The 20,747-nt window shown below is 52.6% G+C and overlaps 1 protein-coding gene across 3 annotated transcripts in view; it reads right to left on the reverse strand.

The window, feature by feature from the left end:
• Nucleotides 1-17,601, reverse strand: part of MAPRE3 (microtubule associated protein RP/EB family member 3) — a 33,097-nt gene extending 15,496 nt beyond the window's left edge. The window contains exon 1 of one of the 3 annotated variants that reach the window (XM_081904385.1): nt 17,503-17,601. In XM_081904385.1, coding sequence (XP_081760511.1) covers nt 17,503-17,531 — 29 coding nt within the window. In that variant the 5' untranslated portion in view covers nt 17,532-17,601. Of the gene's footprint in view, nt 1-12,324; nt 12,488-17,502 lie in introns of those variants that run through there. The other 2 variants (XM_081904387.1, XM_081904388.1) reach the window with 2 other exon arrangements.
• Between the last annotated feature and the right edge of the window lie 3,146 nt (nt 17,602-20,747).

Raw genomic sequence — 20,747 nt, forward strand, 5'->3', positions numbered from 1 at the left:
CCTTCACAGCTGCTGGTGGGTTTGAAGTGGTTTGCCCTTGGATGCAGGCACCCCCAGGCCCACGAGGGAAAGGGACTGCAAGTTCCAGCCACGCTTGTGGGGCAGGGAGACGGGAATAATAATAATTTTTAAAAAATAATAATAATTTTTTATTTAAACCCCACCCTTCCCAGTTCAAAAACCGGGCTCAGGGTAGCTAACAACAAATTTAAAACAATTATAAAAGCAGCATAAAATACGGTATAAAAACATGAGTAAGAATAAAAATCAAAAGTCAAAAATCATCTAGTTTTTTCGCTCTATAAGACGCACCAGACCACAAAATGCACCTAGTTTTTGGAGGAGGAAAACAACAACAACAATAATCTGAATCTCAGAAGCCAGAACAGCAAGAGGGGTCGCTGCGCAGTGAAAGCAGCATTCCCTCTTGCTGTTCTGACTTCTGTGGTAGATGCGCAGCCTGCGTTCGCTCCATAAGACGCACACACATTTCCCCTTACTTTTTAGGAGGGAAAAAGTGAGTCTTATAGAGCAAAAAATACGGTAGATAATCCCAGGGCTAGCTGGCTGAATTGGTCCTACTTGGGCCAGCGAGGAGGCCAGGGGAGAATTAGCTGTGGAGTCTCAGAGTGGGTGATCTTAAATAATAAATAAATAAAAGTGGGCCTTGCACAATCTTCTAGTTACACTGCAATCCAGAAGTCTCGTGTTTTGCCCATGGGTTGCACCATGAATTGCTGGTGTAATGGATCATTAACTTACTGCTCATAGTCACTGTCTCCTGCTTCTGACTGGAGAGAGAGCATCCGAGCTGCACACAGGGAAAAGGGCTTGTTATTTATCTCCTTGTGGAACGCCACCACTTCAGAAGATGCTCAGATCAAGGAGGCGTCAGGTGTACAACACAGGAATGAGCGACTTAAGTAGGGCACCAGTCAAGAGAGTCGGGGGGGGGGGGACAGCAGCAGAGGAGATTGCAGGCCAGGGGAAGAAAGCAGCGGGGGGGGGGGCATGGCTGCAGCAGCGCAAACTGCTCCCCGGGGGCCATGTCCCAGCCTGCAACCTGCTTATTTCCAGAGAACTCAAAGTATGCAACAAGCAATTCACTATTTTAGTCCCACAGCCTGGGCAACAGTTGCTGCTCCTTGGGTCAGCTGTGGCGATGGTTTATTACGTACAACATCACCAAGGGCTATGGAATCAGAAAGATGCAGGCTGACCCAAGACTTAGGCAGAACAACCCAAATGCGCGCACACCCCCCCAACATGGGGCACAACCCACCAGAAAGTTCATGATGGATTGATCATTAACCACGTAAAAAACAGCACCCTACTCTTCCTCAGCCCACGGTACTCTTCCTGCTGGGCTTGCAAAACAGAACTTATCAGAGAATTTGCTCAGTCAGTCTGGCCTGCGCCTCTCGCTCTGCAACCCCTTGACAGCACCCAAAATCCACCACCTAACTGTGCCTCATCATCTTGGAAATACAGTAGACTGAAGGGCATTCTCCATCCATCAAACAGCAATGCTTTCTTGAACCTATCAGCAGTTCTAAGAGGTTGCGGGATTTTTAAAATCCCCCTGAACTGGCTCCCTCCTGACTACTAGTGAGGGCACAGAGGCACAACTGTGTGCTCGGTTTTGCCTGGGCCCAATATAGTAATAATAATAATAATAATTATAGTTGGTGTTTGTTTGTTTGTTTGTTGTTGTTATTCATACCCTGCCCATCTGGCTGGGTTTCCCCAGCCACTCTGGGCAGCTTCCAATGAAAGATTAGGTAAAGGTAAAGGGACCCCTGACCATTAGGTCCAGTCATGACTGACTCTGGGGTTGCGGCACTCATCTCGCTTTACTGGCCGAGGGAGCCAGCGTACAGCTTCCGGGTCATGTGGCCAGCAGGACTAAGCTGCTTCTGGAGAAACAGAGCAGTGCACGGAAACGCCGTTTACCTTCCCGCTGGAGCGGTACCTATTAATCTACTTGCACTTTGATATGCTTTTGAAGTGCTAGGTTGGCAGGAGCAGGGACCGAGCAACGGGAGCTCACCCCGTCGCGGGGAGTCGGACCACCGACCTTCTGATAGGCAAGTCCTAGGCTACGTGGTTTAAGCCACAGCGCCACCCGTGGCCCTAACGAAAGATTTAAAATACATTAAAACATCAGTCATTAAAAACTTCCCTAAACAGGGCTGCCTTCATGATGTCTCTTGCTGGAAAATGGAACTGAGAGAATGCTGGAGGCCCACGACAGTGGACACTCGCTACTGAAGACAGGACTGCACCTTCTCAGGTTGCATAAAGCAGCCTTCACCACAGCTGCAGCCGGCAAGGCCATGCCGGCCTGGGGCTGACTGGAGTCGAAAACATCTGGAAGGAACCAGGTTGGCAAAGGCTGGTGCAAAAGTTACCATATATTCTGCTTCAAATCAATGTGTTTCTACAGTTGCAACACCAGGAATGCACTCTCATTGAGAGATTACCTCAATTACAAAGGGAATTTTTGGATTTAAATCCATGATTTAGTGTTGTCTTCTCACCTGGTGATTTAAACCATAGAAATTAGCTGGCCCAACCTGCCACCGGGGGGGGGGGGGGTGTGCAATGAGCTGCAGGCGGGGCTGGTGCTTGTTTGTACTGGGCAGCTGCAGCTTGATCCCATCCTTGCATTTTCTGGGGTTGGAACTCTGCCTGCAAAATTCACAGCTGGTGGCTGGTGTTCTGCCCGGTCTCCCCCTCCCTCTGCCACTGGCCCATGAGAGGCAATGTCCACACAGTTGAAATACCCACTTAACAGGCTCCAATTTTTACTCAGCGAGATCAGAAAAGAAGATTTCTAAGTGAAATGGAGCAGAAGTAGGGGGCCTTTCCTTGCGGAACAGCAGACACTCCTGGATGACTGTCAGGTGGGTGTTACCAAGGTCGCTTGCACTGATCCTGCCCAGGACAGCAAGGAAGGACTGTGCTGCCCCCAAACCACCGCTTGGGACTTCTGCACTGCAAACCATCCTCCATGGGAAAGAGCCACAGAGTGTTGCATCTGTGAACATTATCAGCGGCCCAGGACACCCCTGGAGGAGCAGCCTCCGTCCCTGCTTGCCTTTGCTCCGGCGGCTGTGCCCCGTTCACACGGAAGCACTTACCTGGTGGGAGCCAAATGGGCCACACCTACAGGGCCCAGGAGGCGATGATGCCCCTGCCTAGCCTGCCAGGGAGAGAGGCATTCCATGCACCTTCCTTGCTGTTGCGGCTCAAAAGAATCCCAGCAGCCCCAGGTTCCTCCTCCTCCTCCTCCCTCTCGCTTCTCCTGAACTCACAAAGGCATCTCCAGAAGCAGGTCTAAATAAGGCACCTAAATCCCAGCAAAGTTTAGACAGTCACCAAATCTCATTTTAAGATGGGATTAGAGCCCCAAAAGGCCCTGGCGAGGGGAACACAGGTCAAGTGAGTGGCAGTCCTGCTAGGACACAGCCATCGCCCACAGCCCTCGCCAGCCCCCTCCCTCAACCGACCCAACATGCAAGCGGAACCCTGGCTCCACAGGCGGCCTAGGAGGGCACAGAAGCCAGATGAAGGCAAGCTGTGCCAGGGCACATAGAGGCAACTGGGACAGAGCAGGGAGAGAGAAAGAACTGACTGGCGGACCAGTAGACCTAAAGAAGCGTCTCCACCCCCATCGTTCTGCCCGGACACTGAGGTCCAGCACCGAGGGCCTGCTGGCGGTTCCCTCCCTGCGAGAGGTGAGGTTACAGGGAACCAGACAGAGAGCCTTCTGGGTGGTGGCACCCGCCCTGTGGAACACCCTCCCACCAGATGTCAAAGAGAACAACAACTACCAGACTTTTAGAAGACATCTGAAGGCAGCCCTGTTTAGGGAAGCTTTAAATGTATTACGGTATTTTAATATTTTGTTGGAAGCCGCCCAGAGTGGCTGGGGAAGCCCAGCCAGATGGGTGGGGTATAAATCTATTATTATTATTATTATTATTATTATTATTATTATTATTACTCCGTGGGCAACTGCTGGGAACATTTTGACATCTTAGCGAGATGGATTTTGAAAGACAGGCAGCTTCGCTTGTCAAGCATGCTGAGGCCCAAGATGCTCCTAGACTCCTCGTGTTGCTTTCAAGAGCCGAGCACGACTCCTTTCCTGCTGGAAGGTTTTGCTTAGCCACGATGCCAGCTCTGGGAGACGGCCTAATCCCCCTGCTGAATCTCGTCCCAACCCGCGCAGCAGCATTGCACCCGCCTGCCGCCAGCTCAGCAGAGGGGGAGCTCACCAAGGCCCAGTGGCTCCCTCTGGGTGCCCCTCAGCCGAGACCTCCCAGCTGGAAAGTTCCAGGCTTTTCTTTCGGGCCAGTCATCCCATTGTGTGCCTAGTCCTGCTTATTCGAGTCCCAAGGCAGAAGCATTCAGAGGGGGCTTTAGGGAGCCATCTGCATGCAAAGAGCAAATGTGTTCTAACAGGGGAAACCAAGCAGAAGTAGGCAGCGCGCCAAGCGCCCGGGACAGACCCAGCTCCAGCACTGGGCAGGAACAGAAGTAAGGGGAAATGGGGCACAACAGCTCTGGGTCTCAGAGAGGGGCCTCACTGCCACCGCCACAAGCTTTTCTCAGCGGCCTCCTGGCTTGGGACGTCCAGAGAGACTGCCTTCCATTGACCAGTGGAAGAGGCTGCCATTGCGCCCAGGGAGGAGACCTCTGCGGATCCCCAGAACCACCAGGATCAAACAAGAAGCAATGCTCTGAAGCAGCCAACTGGCCGCTTGCTTAGCACTAGGATAATACTACCTCTCTGCAGAAGGAGGCAGGCAGAGCCCCAACCACCGCACCTTCTGTGCCGTATTTGAAACTGCTATTAGTTGAAGAGTGGAACCCAGCAAGGGGACTCGCCCTTCTCTTCTTCCCAGGTAGATCCCCCCAAAACCCCTCCCCACACCCACTCAGAGCAGATTGGGGTGGGCAGGCAGGGTGGCAGGAGGGAGGAGATGAAAGGAAACCGGCTTCTGCTCGTGTCCAGACATGGATGGATGGAGTCCTGGACGGGCACCTGAAGCTCACAGCGCACACTCCACTCCTTTCTGCTGGGCAAGGGGGCACAGCTCCTTGCTCCTTCTCAAGGCTACCAGACACAGACATACGCAAACCAGGAAAAAAACAGGCACATTGCCAGGGTGGATTTGATTTAAATCAAATCAATTTAAACCACGATTTAAGTCACTAGTCAGTAAGATTTGATTTAAAACTATTTTTTTACAGAAAGACTAATTCTTGCTGGTATAATCTTAATATTTACAACCAGATGAAAGTTTCATTTTTGGAATAATAAATTTTCAGAGTAGTTTTTACAGTTATGTCAAAAATTACTTATGTGGTTATACTATTAGAAATACATAGTTAATTATGAAATTATTGTGAGGTTTACTAAGTTAACTGTTTATATTTGGACAACTTTTCTGCTGTACTTTATTGGAAGGAGAAAAATAATCATTTCCTTAATAACAATTTATTTACTAAAATAAGAACATTATAGCGTATCTATCTATGTTTGTTAGCTGATGTGGTTAAATAATTTAATTTCATCCACCCTGCACATTGCTGCACCCATACAAGGCAATGAACACTGTCCTGACCTCCTCAAGGGTCCCTGGAGGTGCTGGGCCTCGCTTGGACACAGCTCTCCGACTAGCTGGAGTCTGAAACCCATGAGCTTCCTTCCAGAGACCCACAACCTGCTCTTTTGAGGGGCTCCAAGAACACTGCAAGCTGCCCTTTGACCAGGTCAAACCCTTGGTCCATCTAGAACAGGGCTGCCCATGCTGTCCGGCAGTGTCTCTCCATGGAACATTCCCAATCCTGCCTAGAGATACCAAGGATTGAACTGGGCATTTCTGCTTGCAAAGCAGATGCTCTCCCACTGCTCAACAAGATGGCTTTTGTTGGGGAGGTCACAAGCTCCTTTGCTTGTCCACAGACGGAACAAGAATTGTGCATCAAGCCAGAGAATTCCTAGCCTCCCCGTCCTGAAGATGCACTGTGGATTAAATGCAAATGCACTAAGAGAAACACAGTCAGGTTGCTTTAAGTAGCCCCCCCCCCTCAATCTCAGTTGGTGAAAGTGGGGCCAGATAAAGAGAATTCAGCCAGCTCCCAGAAGGTGTTCAGGGCCTGCAGGAGCCAGGAATGCGCCAGCTGCAGCGCCAGCCATTACTCCCTGCACTGCTAGGATGTGCGGACTCCCACGGGTGAGAACAGGAAATTTATTTATTTGGATTATTCTTTAAATCTGCCTTCTACCTTTCTGCCAAATGGTGCTTACAGGAGGAGTGCAATGGGACAGAAAGGATGTGGTGGTCTTTGGAGGGTGCTGGGATCCCGATTTGCCAACCAGTGCCAGGTCTTGGAAACCATTTCCCCAAGAAGGCCATGCAGATGCGGGGCTCCCCAGAAGCCGTGATGTGCAGAAGATGCAGCCAGAGAAAGTGGGCCTCTCTGAAGCGATGGCTCAGCTCTAGCCGTAGACACAGGCATTCACTCTAACACAGGCAAGGAGGCACTAGACTCCAAGCCAACCAAGAAAAATATTTCACATCCCTTGGCAGAGCATCACATTTCTAAGCCCCGGGGATTTCCCCCAGAGCTTCACTCTGATACTGCAAAGGCAAACGAAGGAACTGAAACCAGATCGCAGGTTTAGCCCGACCCAGAACAGCAAACCAGGCAGGGAAGCACAAGAGCAAAACAAGCCCCGCTCCTGAGAGCTCAGATGTGGGGACCCTGCATGTATGAAAAACCGAACAGTCCGGAACAAAAGTCCCATCCGATGTCAACACAGGCTCCAGAATTATGGACAAAATACTCTCTGTTCACTTTCTCCATGCCATGCATAATCTGACAGACATCTATTATGTCCCGCCCCCACCTCCCCCCCAACTAAAAATTCCAAGCATTGCAAACTCTCCTCACAAGGGATTTGATCCAGCCCCTCGAACAGTTCGATAGCCCTTCCCTGCACCTTTATCAGCTCTACAATATCTTTTTCGAAGTGTTGCAGCATTTCAAGAGCGGTCGCACTACATTTTTCACAGAATCAGAGTTGGAAGGGATCCTGAGGATCATCTAGCCCCACCCCCTGCAATGCAGGAATGGGCAGCAACTGTCCCTTGTATAAAGGAAATTCCGCCTCAATCTAGAGGCAACTGGGAACAGTGTTCGAAGCTCCCCTTCTTCTAGGCGCATTTTGCAACAGGGAATTTCCTTAGCACGAGCAGTTTCTGAGCGCTCTGGGCACAGTACTGTGCCTAAGATTTCAGATGAAAACTGCAGAGTGGAGAGAAAGGGGGACCTTTTTCTGCCTCCCCACTTCCAGTTACTCTCTGAAGATTTAAGAATATTAGGGCAGAGGAAGGACTAGACCATGTGAAAAATGAACCTAAGATTTTAGCTGCAGTTCATTCATTTTCAGCTTTGTATTTTTGTTATAAAAAAGCATGCCCAGACCGTCCACTGCTGTGCCCACAACCTAGGCTTAAGCTGCCCTTTATCTCCTAGCTTCCATATCTCAGGTTCTAAACTGACTGTGAACTCTGCAGCGCTGCTCACTCCAGAGCCTCTCTTCAGCTATGAGCCAGACCTCTGGCTCTTGGTGAGAGAAGTCCCCAAACTCTACAGAAACACCATCCTGCGCCATCCCCTCCTTGCCAACAGCATCCCATCTGGAGCATCAACATGAATGCCTCTCTCCACCAGCCTTCATGTGATACCCTTCAGAGGAAGCATATGGCCAGGGAGCACTTTGCTATGCCTATGTAGTAAAGCCCGCGGTCACGAGATTGTGCCAAGTTCACGTGGTGATGGCAGGGCCTGGCACACCCAGACAACACCAAGGGAGAGGAGGAGGAGCTGAGAAAGCCCCAACAACAAAGCCCCGCAGCAGCGCCTCAGGGATTTCAGAGGGACGTGTGCTGGACTCCACTCCAGGGGTGGGTTGCCCCAACCAAAGACTTCACTAACAGCAGAGCGACCAGAAAGGCAGACAACTATGTCTGCTTCCCGACTCCAGAGAACTCTTTCGTTAAAGTTTTGGAGCTGCTGAAAGGCCCCCCCCCCACCAACTGCTGGGAATTCATGAAAGTAAAAACACCACTCGCACCCACACTTCAGAAAGATTACAGCGGGGGGGCAGTCAAACCCAGATTCCCTTCCCATACTCTGACGAAATGCCCACCCTGATCCATCAGACAGGGCTGTGGGGAAGGGGCACACAAACACCAAATAGGAGGCTATATAAAGAACTATCGCTGGAGTAACCATGGAGAGCAGGAATTCCACCCAAGCCACACAGCTGTCTTTGGGGCCTCTGAGCCAGACCGCAGAGTTCCAAGGTAAGCAACAACTGGGGGCATTTCTCGGCTTGCATGCAGCCTCCCTTCAAGGAGCGCAAGCGACACCCATCCTCCCAACACCCACAGACTTTGGCATCTGCATTTCTCTGCCACCCAGAGCCCCACGTGGAAGCACTGCTGAAGATCAGCACCAGAGACGTGGACTGTAGCGATGGTGCCTGCCACAAACAGAGGAAAAGCAAACAAGAGGAGTGGTGGGCGGACCCAGTGTGCAAGCAAGTGGCAAGCCCTTTTCAAATAAAGCAGAATTAAACAAGGCCGCTGCTGCAGCAGGCGGGCGTCTCCACTACAAGGCAAAACAATCCCTGCTCTTGCCAAAGCGCCATTAGAAGCCACACTTGCCACCTTTTCACTTTCTATAATCCCGGCAATTAAAAAGGGGACCCTACCTGGGTAATAACTCAGAAATATGCGCAGGCAAGGCCAGCAGACTTTCAGGAGCAGAAGTCAGCTGTGGCAGTTGTGTATCGGAGGGCCCTGAGCAGGAAGACTCCCTTTACACGAGTGGAGGTGGGGGGTCAGCTTTCCATCAGCACCAGGACAGGCCCACCACACCCCCTGCAGCTCAGACTGCCTCTCCTCAACCCCAAACTCATCCTTTTGGCTTTTCTGAGCCTGCACCTCTTTCTCCAGACCTTTTGCAGCTGCCTGTCCCAAATTAAGTTTCATGCACACAGACCCACCACAGCCCCACCTGACAAGGCTCCTGACACAGCCTGAACTGGGAAAATCCTCGGATCACCGTGGCTGACGTGGCTCCCAGGCCAGAGAAACCAGGAGGTCTCCCCTGCAATCCCCAGATATACCCATTTAGCAGCACTTTGGTGTGTGGGGAGGGGGGCAAGAATGGTGACAACTAGTTGGGGCCAGATTCAGATTTCAAGGGTGGCTGGGCAAGAGGTTGTTGCAGGGCCAGGCTGTGCTGACACAGCTCCAGCAAAATTAACAGAGGGCCTGACCCACTTATCCAAGCAACACCTCTGCCCCAGGCCTGGGCACAGTGAGCAGCAGTGACACAGCATGCCAGCGCCAGCAGCCCCACCCCCAGCCGGGCAGCTCACCCACCACCAGCTCCCCTCTCAGCTCACTCACTTAACCAGGGCCTTCTAACTCCCAGCCCATAATAAAGCAGTAGGCCCTGGGGGGGGGGGTCTCTGCCCATCCCCTTCAGATATGCTGAGTTATTTCAAGTATTTAAAAGCATTTTTGAAGGAAGAGAGAGATATGAGGACCAGAGGCAAGGATCTGCAGAAGCAGCTGCCTGGGAAGCTTATGGAATTTCTTTCCTTGGAAATTTTCAAGGCATCCACCAGCAGCTGTTTGTCAGATCTGCAAAAATCCCAGGCTGCCCAGAAATCCGAAGTTTAGCTTCGGAAATCTGTGCAAGCAGGGAGACCACAAATCTCACACTCCCCCACAGTGAGGAGGCTGGAATCAAGAGCAGCAGCCACCGCGGTTTCCCAGGCTGCCCCCTGGCTTCCCGTCTCCCCCCTCCAGCTCCTCCTGCATTCCCTTGGAACCTTCTCCCTCGGCCAACCCTCTCCAGAAGCCCCTGCTCTGCCGATTCTCTCCTTCCTCTCAAGATGTTGGCAAGGTCAGTGTGAATGCAGAACATGCTTTTTTTTGCATCTGTAGCAATAACCCCCCCCCCCCCGTCCTGCACACTTCATCTCAATTTCCTGCTTGTTACCTGCTATCAGGCTACACTGGGCTATGTCAAGAGGAAGGGACACAACACCCCATCCATCGGAAGAGCAGCCGGTCATCTCTGCACATTCCCAGCCACCCTGAATGATGCGCCTGCTGAGTGAACCTGCATCAGCAGAGAGGCAGTCAGACTCCTCAAGAGAAGCGCCGTCTCAGGCACAAACAGCAGATATTCTGTCTGACAGGTTCATAAATATGAGCACCATCCAGGCACAAAAGCGATCAAGGTGAAGTTTGAGGCTGGCTGGGCAGAGCATCTTTCCAGCAAGGGAACAGTTTCCTCCAAGACCGAGGAGAGCAGGTGAGGCTCCCTTTCTCTCACGGGAACACAAGAAGAGGCAGCTGGGAGAGGCCAACGGGGCCGTCCAGGCCAGCAGCCTCTTCTCACAGCAGCAAAGCACTTCGGCACAATGGAGGCAGTTGCTTGCAGCAAGTCAAGGGACAGACGGAAACCAGGAAAGCTAAGGAAGGAGGCTCCACAAAGAGAGTGCTCACATCCCTCCAAACGCAGCATTTCAGCAACTGCCTGTTCACACATTCAGTTGGGGCAGTCCACACTTCTCAGACACGGACATCTGTATGGCATTTTGACACTCCAGCCCTAAAACAATGCCGTTCAAATGGCATCTGGCTCAATACCCCACAGGGCCTCCCTCTTTTCTGACACTAGAGCGCCACAGAAACAACTCCAGGGTTGGTGCCTTCCACACTTTGCTGACTCCAGCTCCCTTCCTCTCTGGCCCCAGGCCACACCGCCTGGGTTTGGACAGGGGTTGCTGGACAAAGTATCTGAAGGGCCCCAGGGCTGGGTGGGGCGAGCACAGACTCCACCGGGTGCTCCCTGTGGAAGGAAGCACCTGGATCATGGCACAAGAGGAGCAGACGCCAGGAAGAAGGGCAAGGATGAGCCGCCGAGGCTCAAGAAGAGAACGCCAACAGCACAATTGCCAAGGCAGCCAGACGGGAGGGGAGAGCAATGGGGCAGGAGGGGAGGGTGAATTTGCTGGCCGACCCAAAGGGCTTTGGCAGCCAAGCGCAGCCAGACCTAGCCTTGCCCTCTGCTGCAGGGGCAGAGCATTCAAAGGAGGCCTGCTGGGCCCCAAGGCAGGGCTCATTCATCATCAGCAGCAGCAGCCTGGTCCGAGGAGTCTCAGCAGCTGAAAAAAGAACGTAGCAACCCTGCCAGGCTGCCCAGTGCCCTGCCAGCCACCGAAAAGGGGCAAGCAGAAGGCAATGCCCACAAGCGGCTCAGAGCAAAAATGGTCCTCCAGGCACACCCTCTCCAGCTATGCCAGGGATTCCCACAGAGTGTGCGGAGGCCTCTCTGCTGGCATCCCATCAGTCAACGGAGCAGCAATGATGGGCACGGATGTTTTGCAGAGAGCAAACCAACCGAGAACCGCCCTGACCGTGGGGTCCAGGATCTGCCCACTTACTGAAGCACAGGCTGACTATTCTGGTATGTCCCAGTCCCGGGATGAAGGCGTCCCATAAAAAGCTTGCAGCTCCTTTTTTTGCACTTTGCCAACTCTTAAGAGCACTTCGCCAAGTGCCCACCACCACTTTTTGCCCCGAGAGAGAGCAGGATGAGGGCAGGGGGTGCGTGTGGAGCGGGCTTGTGTTAGAGGCCGAGAGCAGGAGTGGGAATCTGGACGGGAGAGAGCAGAACCTGCTTTTCGGGTCGGATCCTGCCTGCCGGTTTCCCCGCCAGACCTCGATGCGGGCCGGCTCCTCCTTGTGTTCTGCCCTGGACCTTCTCCCCGCAGGAACCCCATCGGGGCTCCAGGTGCGCGTGAGGGGCCCCTCCTCCCTCCCTGCGGAGGGAAAGGGGGCGCCTTCTCCCTCCCTCCCCCCTCCCCCCCCCGTCGAGGCAGGAGCCATTTTGCGGCAGCGGCGGCACGCGCGCTCACACGTGTCCCCGGGCGAGAGACCCGGAGGGAAGGGCGACACCGAGAGAGGCGCCTCAGGAGGCCCACGGGGGGGGGGTCCCATCCCTGCCCCCCCGACGGGACCCCCGCCTGCTCCGGGATGGCCCCCCGCCCCCCACCAGACAGGGACAGAGGGGGGTCGCCCCCAGAGGCCCCCCCGTCCGACTGCCGAGTCACGGACCAGGCCCCTCCCGGCCCCCCCGCCCCCCGGGGCCCCTTTTCTCGCGCCCCCCCCATCTTGCGGGGGGAGGGGGGTCCCCGCCGCCCCGGCCCCCACTCACGGCGGTGCCGGCGCGGCAAGGGCGGCTGGCTGCTCCGTCCTCCTCCTCCTCCTCCGCCGCCGCCGCCTCCTCCTCCTCCTCCTCACGGACCGGGCCGGCTCTGCTGGGGGGCCGGGAGGAGGGTCTTCCGCGCATGCGCCGCCCCCGACCTGGCTCCGCCCTCCGCGCTGCCATGGCAACCAGAGACGGAGGGCGGGGCGAGAGAGAGAGAGGCTTCTCCTCCCGCCTCGCCGGCCCCGCCCACGCGCCCCTCTGCGCAGGCGCCGGAGCATGCCTGGCTCTCCGGGGCGAAGAGGCTCCCCGAGCATGTGCAGAGGGCCGCAGCCTCGCAAGGAGGAGGAAGGCAGGAAGAGGGGGCAGGATCGGGCCCGGAAGGGGAAAGCGGAGCCACCCTCGGACTTCCTCACCAGCGCAGAGTTAAACTGTGGAACTCCCGCCCACAGGATCCTGGGCGCTGCTTTCCCAAAGGCCATTCTTCTCTCGGCTGCCTCGCACCAGAGGCGAGTCACACGTCCGCAGGGAAAGCCTTAGGAGGGGGGGCTGGGGGTCTCCTGGCCAGAGGTGGGGGGGTCCCCACTAGGAGGCACATTTAGACCGGTCTCTGGCATTGGCCCACATTGGCCGCCTTCTGCTTCTAGCCGAGGAGGAAGATGGTCTTCCATGAACACATCCATAAGAGACTGTGAAGACCAATTCTGGACCTACACGTCCTTCCACAGTGGGGACATTGGTTTCCGGGCAGGAGTTGATCACGGTGAGGGTTAGCCAAGCAGGCTTCATTATTATTATTATTATTATTATTATTATTATTATTATTATTATTAGAATTTATATACCCCCCTATACCCAGAGGTTATAGCACGTTTCTCCCTTGCGTCCTGAGTTCAAGTGTCTTCAAAGCCCACAAAGCCTTTGGTCAAGGCTGTTCTCCAACTGGAGCGCTCGCAGGCCAGTGTTTCCCAGTTTTCCGTGTTTATGCTACATTTTTTTAGATTGGTCTTGAGAGAGTTTTAAACCTCTTTTGTTGACCACCAGCATAACGCTTTCCATTTTTAAGTTTTGTGAGAGAACCTCAGCAGCTATGGGGGAGTTGCGGTTTAGGAGATGCTGGTAATGTTCTTTCCAGCACAGTGCAATAGCTTCTTTATCTTTTAGAAGTGTGGTGTCGTGGGTTGAGCAGGGGGGGGGCATATGCCATGATTTATTGACCCATAGATGGTCTTTGTGGCTTAAAAAAAAACCTCTGTTCATCATGAGTGTTGGCTAAGGATCTCTTGAGCTTTTTTATCCACCAGGTGTTCTTTATTTCTCTGGTTCTTCTTTGAACCTCAGCCTTAGCGTTGAGAGAGGTTTTTTCTTAGTGGCACAGTTCCTATTTCTTTGCCAGATCTGAAAGGCCTTCCTTTTCTTGTCAATTACCAGTATATGTTCAATCTCACCATCATTCTCATCAAACCAGTCAATAGTTTGTTCACAGGTTATTAAACAATGGATGTTTTTAGCTTGGTCCAGTGTTCCTTGATGTTATCAGGGAACTCTGAAAGCAGATGGTCCTTAAGATTCGTTTGGAAGCAATCCCGCTTAATGGGATCTTGAAGGGCTTGAGTGTTCATTTTGCGCCTTGGTTTCCTTCCTTGAAGCCTGCGTTGAGGTATAATCTTGATAGCCATCGTGGAGCATATTAGTCAGTGATCTGTCCAGCAGTCGGCAGCACTCATCATAGCTCTGGTACGGAGCACATCACGGCGATCTTCAGCTCGGACAATAACATAGTCTAAGAGGTGCCAGTGGTTCGACCGAGGATGCCGCCATGATGTTTTAAATGTATTTTTTTGTCGAAAGAGTGTGTTGGTGATAACAAGGTTGTGCGCTGCACATATCGTCAAAAGAAAGATTCCGTTCTGGGTGTCTCCTGGGCTGAGCGTGAAGTCGGAGGGGTGTCCCCACTAGGAGGCCCAGCTAGGCCGGCCCCCAGTCTTGGCCCACGTTGGCAGCCTAGCGATGCACTGGCTGCCTCTGCAATTCAGGGAGCAGGACCCACAAGGAGACCTAGCAGCCCCACGGCCTCCCTCTTACCACCAAGAGACCTGCCCTTGCCCAAGCCAAGTTCCAGCAGGAGTGCCTTGCAGGGGGTTGGACCAGATGACCCTCGCACCCCCCTCTACAATTCTAGGATTCTAAGCAGGCGCAGGCTGCTTGTTTCTGGCTTCATCTTTGGGATGTGTGCTACATTCATCCTGCAAGGAAAGGCAGATGAGTCAAGCGCTAACCTTGCCTCTTCCACCCCAGCCTCCAAAACCTGACCCTCCAAGGGCCTTTAGGGATGCCAGCAAAGCAGCAGCGCATGACCCAAGAGGGGAGGGGGCTGGCATGTGCAAGAGGCAGCTGGCATGCCCAGGGCGGCTGGTTGTGGGGCAGGAGGTCTGCATGTGGCTTCTCAGCTGGAGGAGGCCTGAGCGTGTCGCATGCCTGCTCTTAAAAAGCCTTTTCCTCAAAGCACATAAACCAAAAGGAGCAAGTCAGAAGTGGTATAAATCCATCTCATCCTTCAAGGTCAAGGTGTGGATTGCAAAGACCTTGAGCAGGCCAGGCAGGTGAGAGCTCCAGGGCATAAAAGACGGAGATAAACAAGGCTGTCCGGATCAGTCAGCTGGTGAGGGATTAAAGACATGTTAGCACACCCAATTAGCTGTGTGAGACCGGATGGAAGGGATGAGGCCAAGTGACAAAGGGTAGCAGCATGGAGGGTGTCTGCTTTTATCTTGCAAACTGCACTGAGATCTTTGGATGAAGGCTGGTATATAAATCAAATAAATATTTTTCTAAAAAAGAAAATAGCACTGGCAGACTTCTGGATTTGTTCAACCGCGGAACTCCCGCAGGAGGCAACCACCAACCTAGATGGCTTTAAAATAGGATGAGACAATACTAGAGACCCCAGGAGGGGAGACGAGTCTTGTGTTTGAATTCTGCTTGCAGGGTTCCCACAGGCATCTGGTTGGCCGCTGTGAGAAGAGGATGCTGTGCTAGATGAGCCCCCTTGGCCGGATCCAGCAGGGCTACTTTCACCTTCTTCCGTATGTCCCAGGCTCAGCAGCAGAGCCAGCCGTGGGCTGACTCTCAGGGAGTCGTACTCCAGCTGTAGCGCACAGGGCTCCTCGGAAGCCTCTGCCCCATTGCAAGGGGTCCAGAAACACAACCAGAGCCCTGCAGCAGCTGGCTTTGGGCCAAAGGGGTCCCATTGCGCCCAGCATCTTGTTCTCACAGCAGCCGACCCGATGGGAAGCCCACAGAGAGGGCCGGAGGGCACAGGCAGACGCTCCCCCCACTTGGGATTCCCAGCAGCCCCCTGGAGAGCACAGGCGTCATGGCCAGCAGTCGCCCAGAGCCTTTGGGTCCTGCATGGATTTGTCTGCAAGATTAAAGGCATCTTGGTTCAACAAAGGCCCATATAGTAAAAGCTCTGGTTTTCCCAGTCGTGATGTTTGGAAGTGAGAGCTGGACCATCAAGAAGGCTGATCACCGAAGAATGGATGCTCTTGAATTCTGGTGCTGGAAGAGACTCTGGAGAGTCCCATGGACTGCAGGAAGATCAAAGCTCTCCATTCTGAAGGAAATCAGCCCTGAGTGCTCCCTGGAAGGACAGATCCTGAAGCTGAGGCTCCAAGACTTTGGCCACCTCAGGAGAAGAGAAGACTCCCTGGAGAAGACCCTGATGTTGGGAAAGATGGAGGGCACAAGGAGAAGGGGACGGCAGAGGACGAGATGGTGGGACAGTGTTCTCGAAGCGACCAGCATGAGTTTGACCAAACTGCGGGAGGCAGTGGAAGACAGGAGGGCCTGGCGTGCTCTGGTCCAGGGGGCCACGAAGAGTCGGACACGACTAAACGACTAAACAACAACAACAAGTTCAACAGTTCCCATCACAGCCACCCTCCCATATTTTATGTGCTGAAGGAAGAAGAGGTGAATTGATGAAGAGAGCAGGAGAAGCCCTTTTCTGGTCCTGAATTCAGTGACACCTGGCCATCCCATTCTGGGAGGACTCCTGGGAGGCTGCCAACATCACATCCAGCCCCCCTTCCGCTCCCCACTTGGCTTAACGTCCCGCCAGATGAACTCAAAAGTTGGTCCTTTGTTCCATGACATTTTTTGCTGTTCCTGATACAGGCAAATTCTGCGCTCAGCTGTCCTTTTCCAGGAGGGGATCTGAGTCTCCAATCACGGAAGCTGACTCCCCTCCACAGGGATCTGCTTGGATCCCCTTGTGCTGGATTTGAGTCAATGCTGCCTCCCTCTGGGCAGAACTGGGGCTCAGAGCAAGGAGCCTGAAGTAGCCATACCGGACCCCTTGGTAGTCCAGCAGATATCCCATCAGGGAAGTCACCCAGCCCAGCCCAGCCCCTTTGACCTGCAGCTGCCCCCTCCCCGGCACTGCTGGGCAGGGGCAAGAGGTGGCGGGGGGGTCATAGGCAGAGGCGGGGGGGGGGTGCTGCCTTCCAGCTCTCATTGGCAAGCAAGTTTGCAAAGTGGACACTAGAAAGCCCTGACAAACACCACCGCCCCCCAAAAAAGGAGGAAGTAGAAAGCTTATGCAAAGCAGAAAAACATGCAATGGAATGCTAGTAGTAAATAATAATAATAATAATAATATTCCCTCACCCATTTCGCTGGGTTGCTGCAGCCATAACTCTTTCCCCATAAAAATGACCCACCAGCATTAACCGGAGGGGAGGGGGGACATTTGGAGAGGAGAAGTGGTGGTGGGAGCAGCGGAGGGGGTTACTCACCCCCCCCAAGCCTTTGGGACAGCTCAGTTGGTAGAACAATGTGGGTTTGAGCCCCACGTTGGGCAGGGGGCTGGGCTAGATGACCCTGAGGACCCCTTTCAACTCTACACTTCTATGATCTGCCCCCCAGTTCCCTTCATTAGATCATCCCCTTCCCAAGCGGCCTTCCCTGGAGGCCTGGCCTTGTGGGGGGGCTGCTAGGGGGCCCAAGCACCATGCTGAGGCTCTGGGAACCAGAGGGGCTGCCGGGAGGCCCAAGGCTGGGCATCATCCCTCCAGGGCCTACTTCCTCTCAAGAAGCCCTTCCGCCTCTTCCCCAGGAGGTGAGCTCATGCCCCCCCCCCCGTCGAATCTCAGCCCCCTTACCAGCTGGCTCCCCACAACTGACCTTGAGGGCAAGTCTCCTTCCACGGCCATTGCAATGTGGCAACCCCAGCTGGGAGCTTGGCTACTTTCTGAAGAGGAGGGAGGACCATGGGGTTGCCAAGCAACCAGGGAACCCCATTGCCCAGCCTGGAGTGTGGCGGTTGCTAGGCAACACGGGGATAGGGGATGCTTTCCAATCCCAGCCGCTTCCTTGCAGAGTCAGGCCCCTGGGCCACCTTGCTCCATATTGTCCAAACTAGAAAGAACGGACTGACATCAAGATGGATGAAGGGGAGATTAAAGAAGAAGGAAGTGGCTGCGTCAGGAAGTAATGGACTTACCGTATGTTTGCGATGGGAGCGGGAAACCTGTTTTTTTTAAAAAAGCAATTGTATTAAATTTAAATAATTTGGGTTGATTTGTAATCAGTAAAAATAATATATATAAAAAGAAAGGAGATTCTTTAGGAATAACTTTCTGAAGATGTCGCAGGAACCCCCCCCCCATCATTCAGTTTGTACAAACTTCACACACACTCACACTCACACACTACATATGCGCTTCTGTTATAAATTCATAGAAAATCAACCATACATCGGATTTGCACTGTTCCACTTTTATTGTACACCATGAAGGAAGGACTACAAAATGGGGAAGGTTTGATTCAGGCCAGCCATAATCCCTTCAGCATCCTAGCACATCCACAGGAGCCCTGCCCAGTTGCTATGCCAACCCTGATGGTCCTAGACAGAAGACCATCAAGATCACAAAGAACTTGCATATAGGAGTGGATTCAGCATGGACTGGAACAAAGGACAATAATCAGCTCTTCCCTCTGGGGGCAGGAAACTGCCAACTCCCCTCTGTCACCTGGAAAGTACTCATGGGGAGGGGGAAAGGGGGAACCAGCCAGGTGACAGGGCACTCAGGTTACCACCACAGCTCCTCCCTCAACCCCTCCTTTCTGTGATGTAGGTGTGATGTATCTGAGGGGTGGTCTTAGGTTACACCCCTTCTGTGATGAATGCATAATGTTTCTGGGGGTGGTCTTGATCTACAGGGTGGCAATTTCAAAAGTCTTTATAAGGCCTTGCACACCATTTTTCTGGGTCCTTCCTCTCTCCTGCAAGTGAGGGCAAGTTATCCTGGTTGGTGTCTTTGTTTTTGTCCAAGGGAGCCCTCAGATTTTTCCGTTAACAAAGGCAAGAGCTGTTCAACAATAGGAGGGACTGTTGGTTTCTGCTTTCTTCTCTGTGCAGCGAAGTGCTTGTCACGAGACAGGTTGTTTACATTCCACAGAGTCTGTACTGTTGGAGGTTTTCTCACGGGAACGGGAGACTGGATATGACGTACACTGGTTTCCTGTTTTTCACTGTTCTTTGCAGTTTCAGTTTGTGATTCTCTCCGTGCCTTAGAGGAGAGATGACGCTTTCTCTGCTCCGGCAGAGGGAAAATGTTTTTCTGTAACTTACCAGCTTTGAACTGTAAATAAAGTAGTATAGAGCATGTTGGCTCATACTTTTCATCATTCCGCTGTGCACTGGACACTGCTTATCTCCAACATTTGGTTCCGGGCCCAGAAAAATGCAGTGTTTTGAGATTGGGCTTCAGAAGTCGGGCTCCTGGCAAAGGAACAAAGGAGCACAGAGACGAAGTGCCGGCAAAGCATCGGAAAGCAGCAGAGAGACGGAACGCACGGTATCTGCTCTGCGCGTCAAAATGATTGATGAAGGTATGTGCTACTGCTCCGGGCAGCCTGCCAGCTTCTAATTAATGGCTTTATGGCTGGACTTTGAACTTTTATAGCCGGTTTTGCCGCGGCACAGGCAAATGGCTCAAAGGGACGCTATGCTGGGGGAAAACGAAAGTAAAGTGCTGTTGTTTCAAAGCAGCTGCAAATGTGACGCAGCAGGAATTAGGACATAGAGAAAGCACTTGGGGACTTTCGCTTTTGAACTTGCTTTTGGAATGCAGTTTGAAACAGCTGCAGATAAGCAACGTAGCATACAGAAAGGCGCAGGCTCAAAGGCAGAGGCTGTTTTGAGATTGCCTTTGGATTGAAGCAGCTGTACACAGAAGCAGCATGTATACAGCAGCTTGATTTAAAGCAGCATAGATGATGCAGGAGGCAAATGCCAGAGTCATGATGGCTAGCTGCAGAAGGCTGGATGAGGCAAGTGGGGAATTTCATACCACTGATCAGCCAAATGCTCAACTCACAGTAGCCTGTAATACTGCCATGATTCAGAATGGAGCGGATCGGCGGGGTGATAGCTGCATGGGAAATGGGGAGACTTCACAGACGTCATCCCATAGTGCAGTGGAACCACCAGATGGCGCCAAAGCTTTGAAGGCAGTGAAATGCTACTCGTGTGGACGTCTAGGCCATATGAAGAGGGAATGCAAATATCCCAGGGCCAAGACAGAGCAGCGCAGCGAAAGCTCATCGCGTGGAAAAGGCCGAGGCAAAGGCAAAGGTCCGGTGTCCAGGACAACGCAGCACAAGGCAATGGTCTCACGCTACGCTCCAAAGGTTACAGAGGTTGCAGAGGTTGCAGAGGTCCAGAAGACGTCTAGATCTTTCTTCGTTGTTGATTCAGCTGCAACGCATCACATGTGCAACGATAAGCGACTGTTCGTGTCTTTTACACCGCAGGAAGGTGCGATTCACCAGGCAGATGGCCACACGATCCCCAGTAAAGGCTACGGAACTGTTGTTCTTCACAGTTTGGACTTATCGATACAGGATGTTCTTTATGTGCCGGACGCGAAACATAATCTGCTTAGCGTTGGACAGCTGATGGAGCGGAAAATAGACGTTTCCTTTACGAACAATAAGTGCATCATCACCAAGAGAAATGATTATCAATTGTACGCTGAATTTGTTGATCGTTTGTTTCTTTTGTATTATGATGATGTTGTGCAGGATGACACTTGTTGCATTGCAGGTTCTAACAAAAGTTTGCATGCAGATTGTATTCATGCTTTTCACAGAAAATTTGGACATTTGCATTTTGAGGCAGTATCTAAAATGCCTGCCTTGGTTGAAGGTATGACTATTAAACCCTGCAGGTACCACATGAAGTGCAAGGCATGCGCAGCAAACAAGGTGAAAATGGCTGCGAAAGGTAAGGTGTCTAGTAGGCAAGCTACAGAACCATACCAGGTTGTTCATGCTGATTTGGTTGGACCACTAGCGCCCTCTTTGGGTGGGAATAGGTACTTCATGGTTCTCATTGATGCATTTTCCAGGTATATTTTTGTGTA

This window comes from Podarcis melisellensis (assembly GCF_964234715.1).
Source record: "Podarcis melisellensis genome assembly, chromosome: 3".
Lineage (NCBI taxonomy): Eukaryota > Metazoa > Chordata > Lepidosauria > Squamata > Lacertidae > Podarcis > Podarcis melisellensis.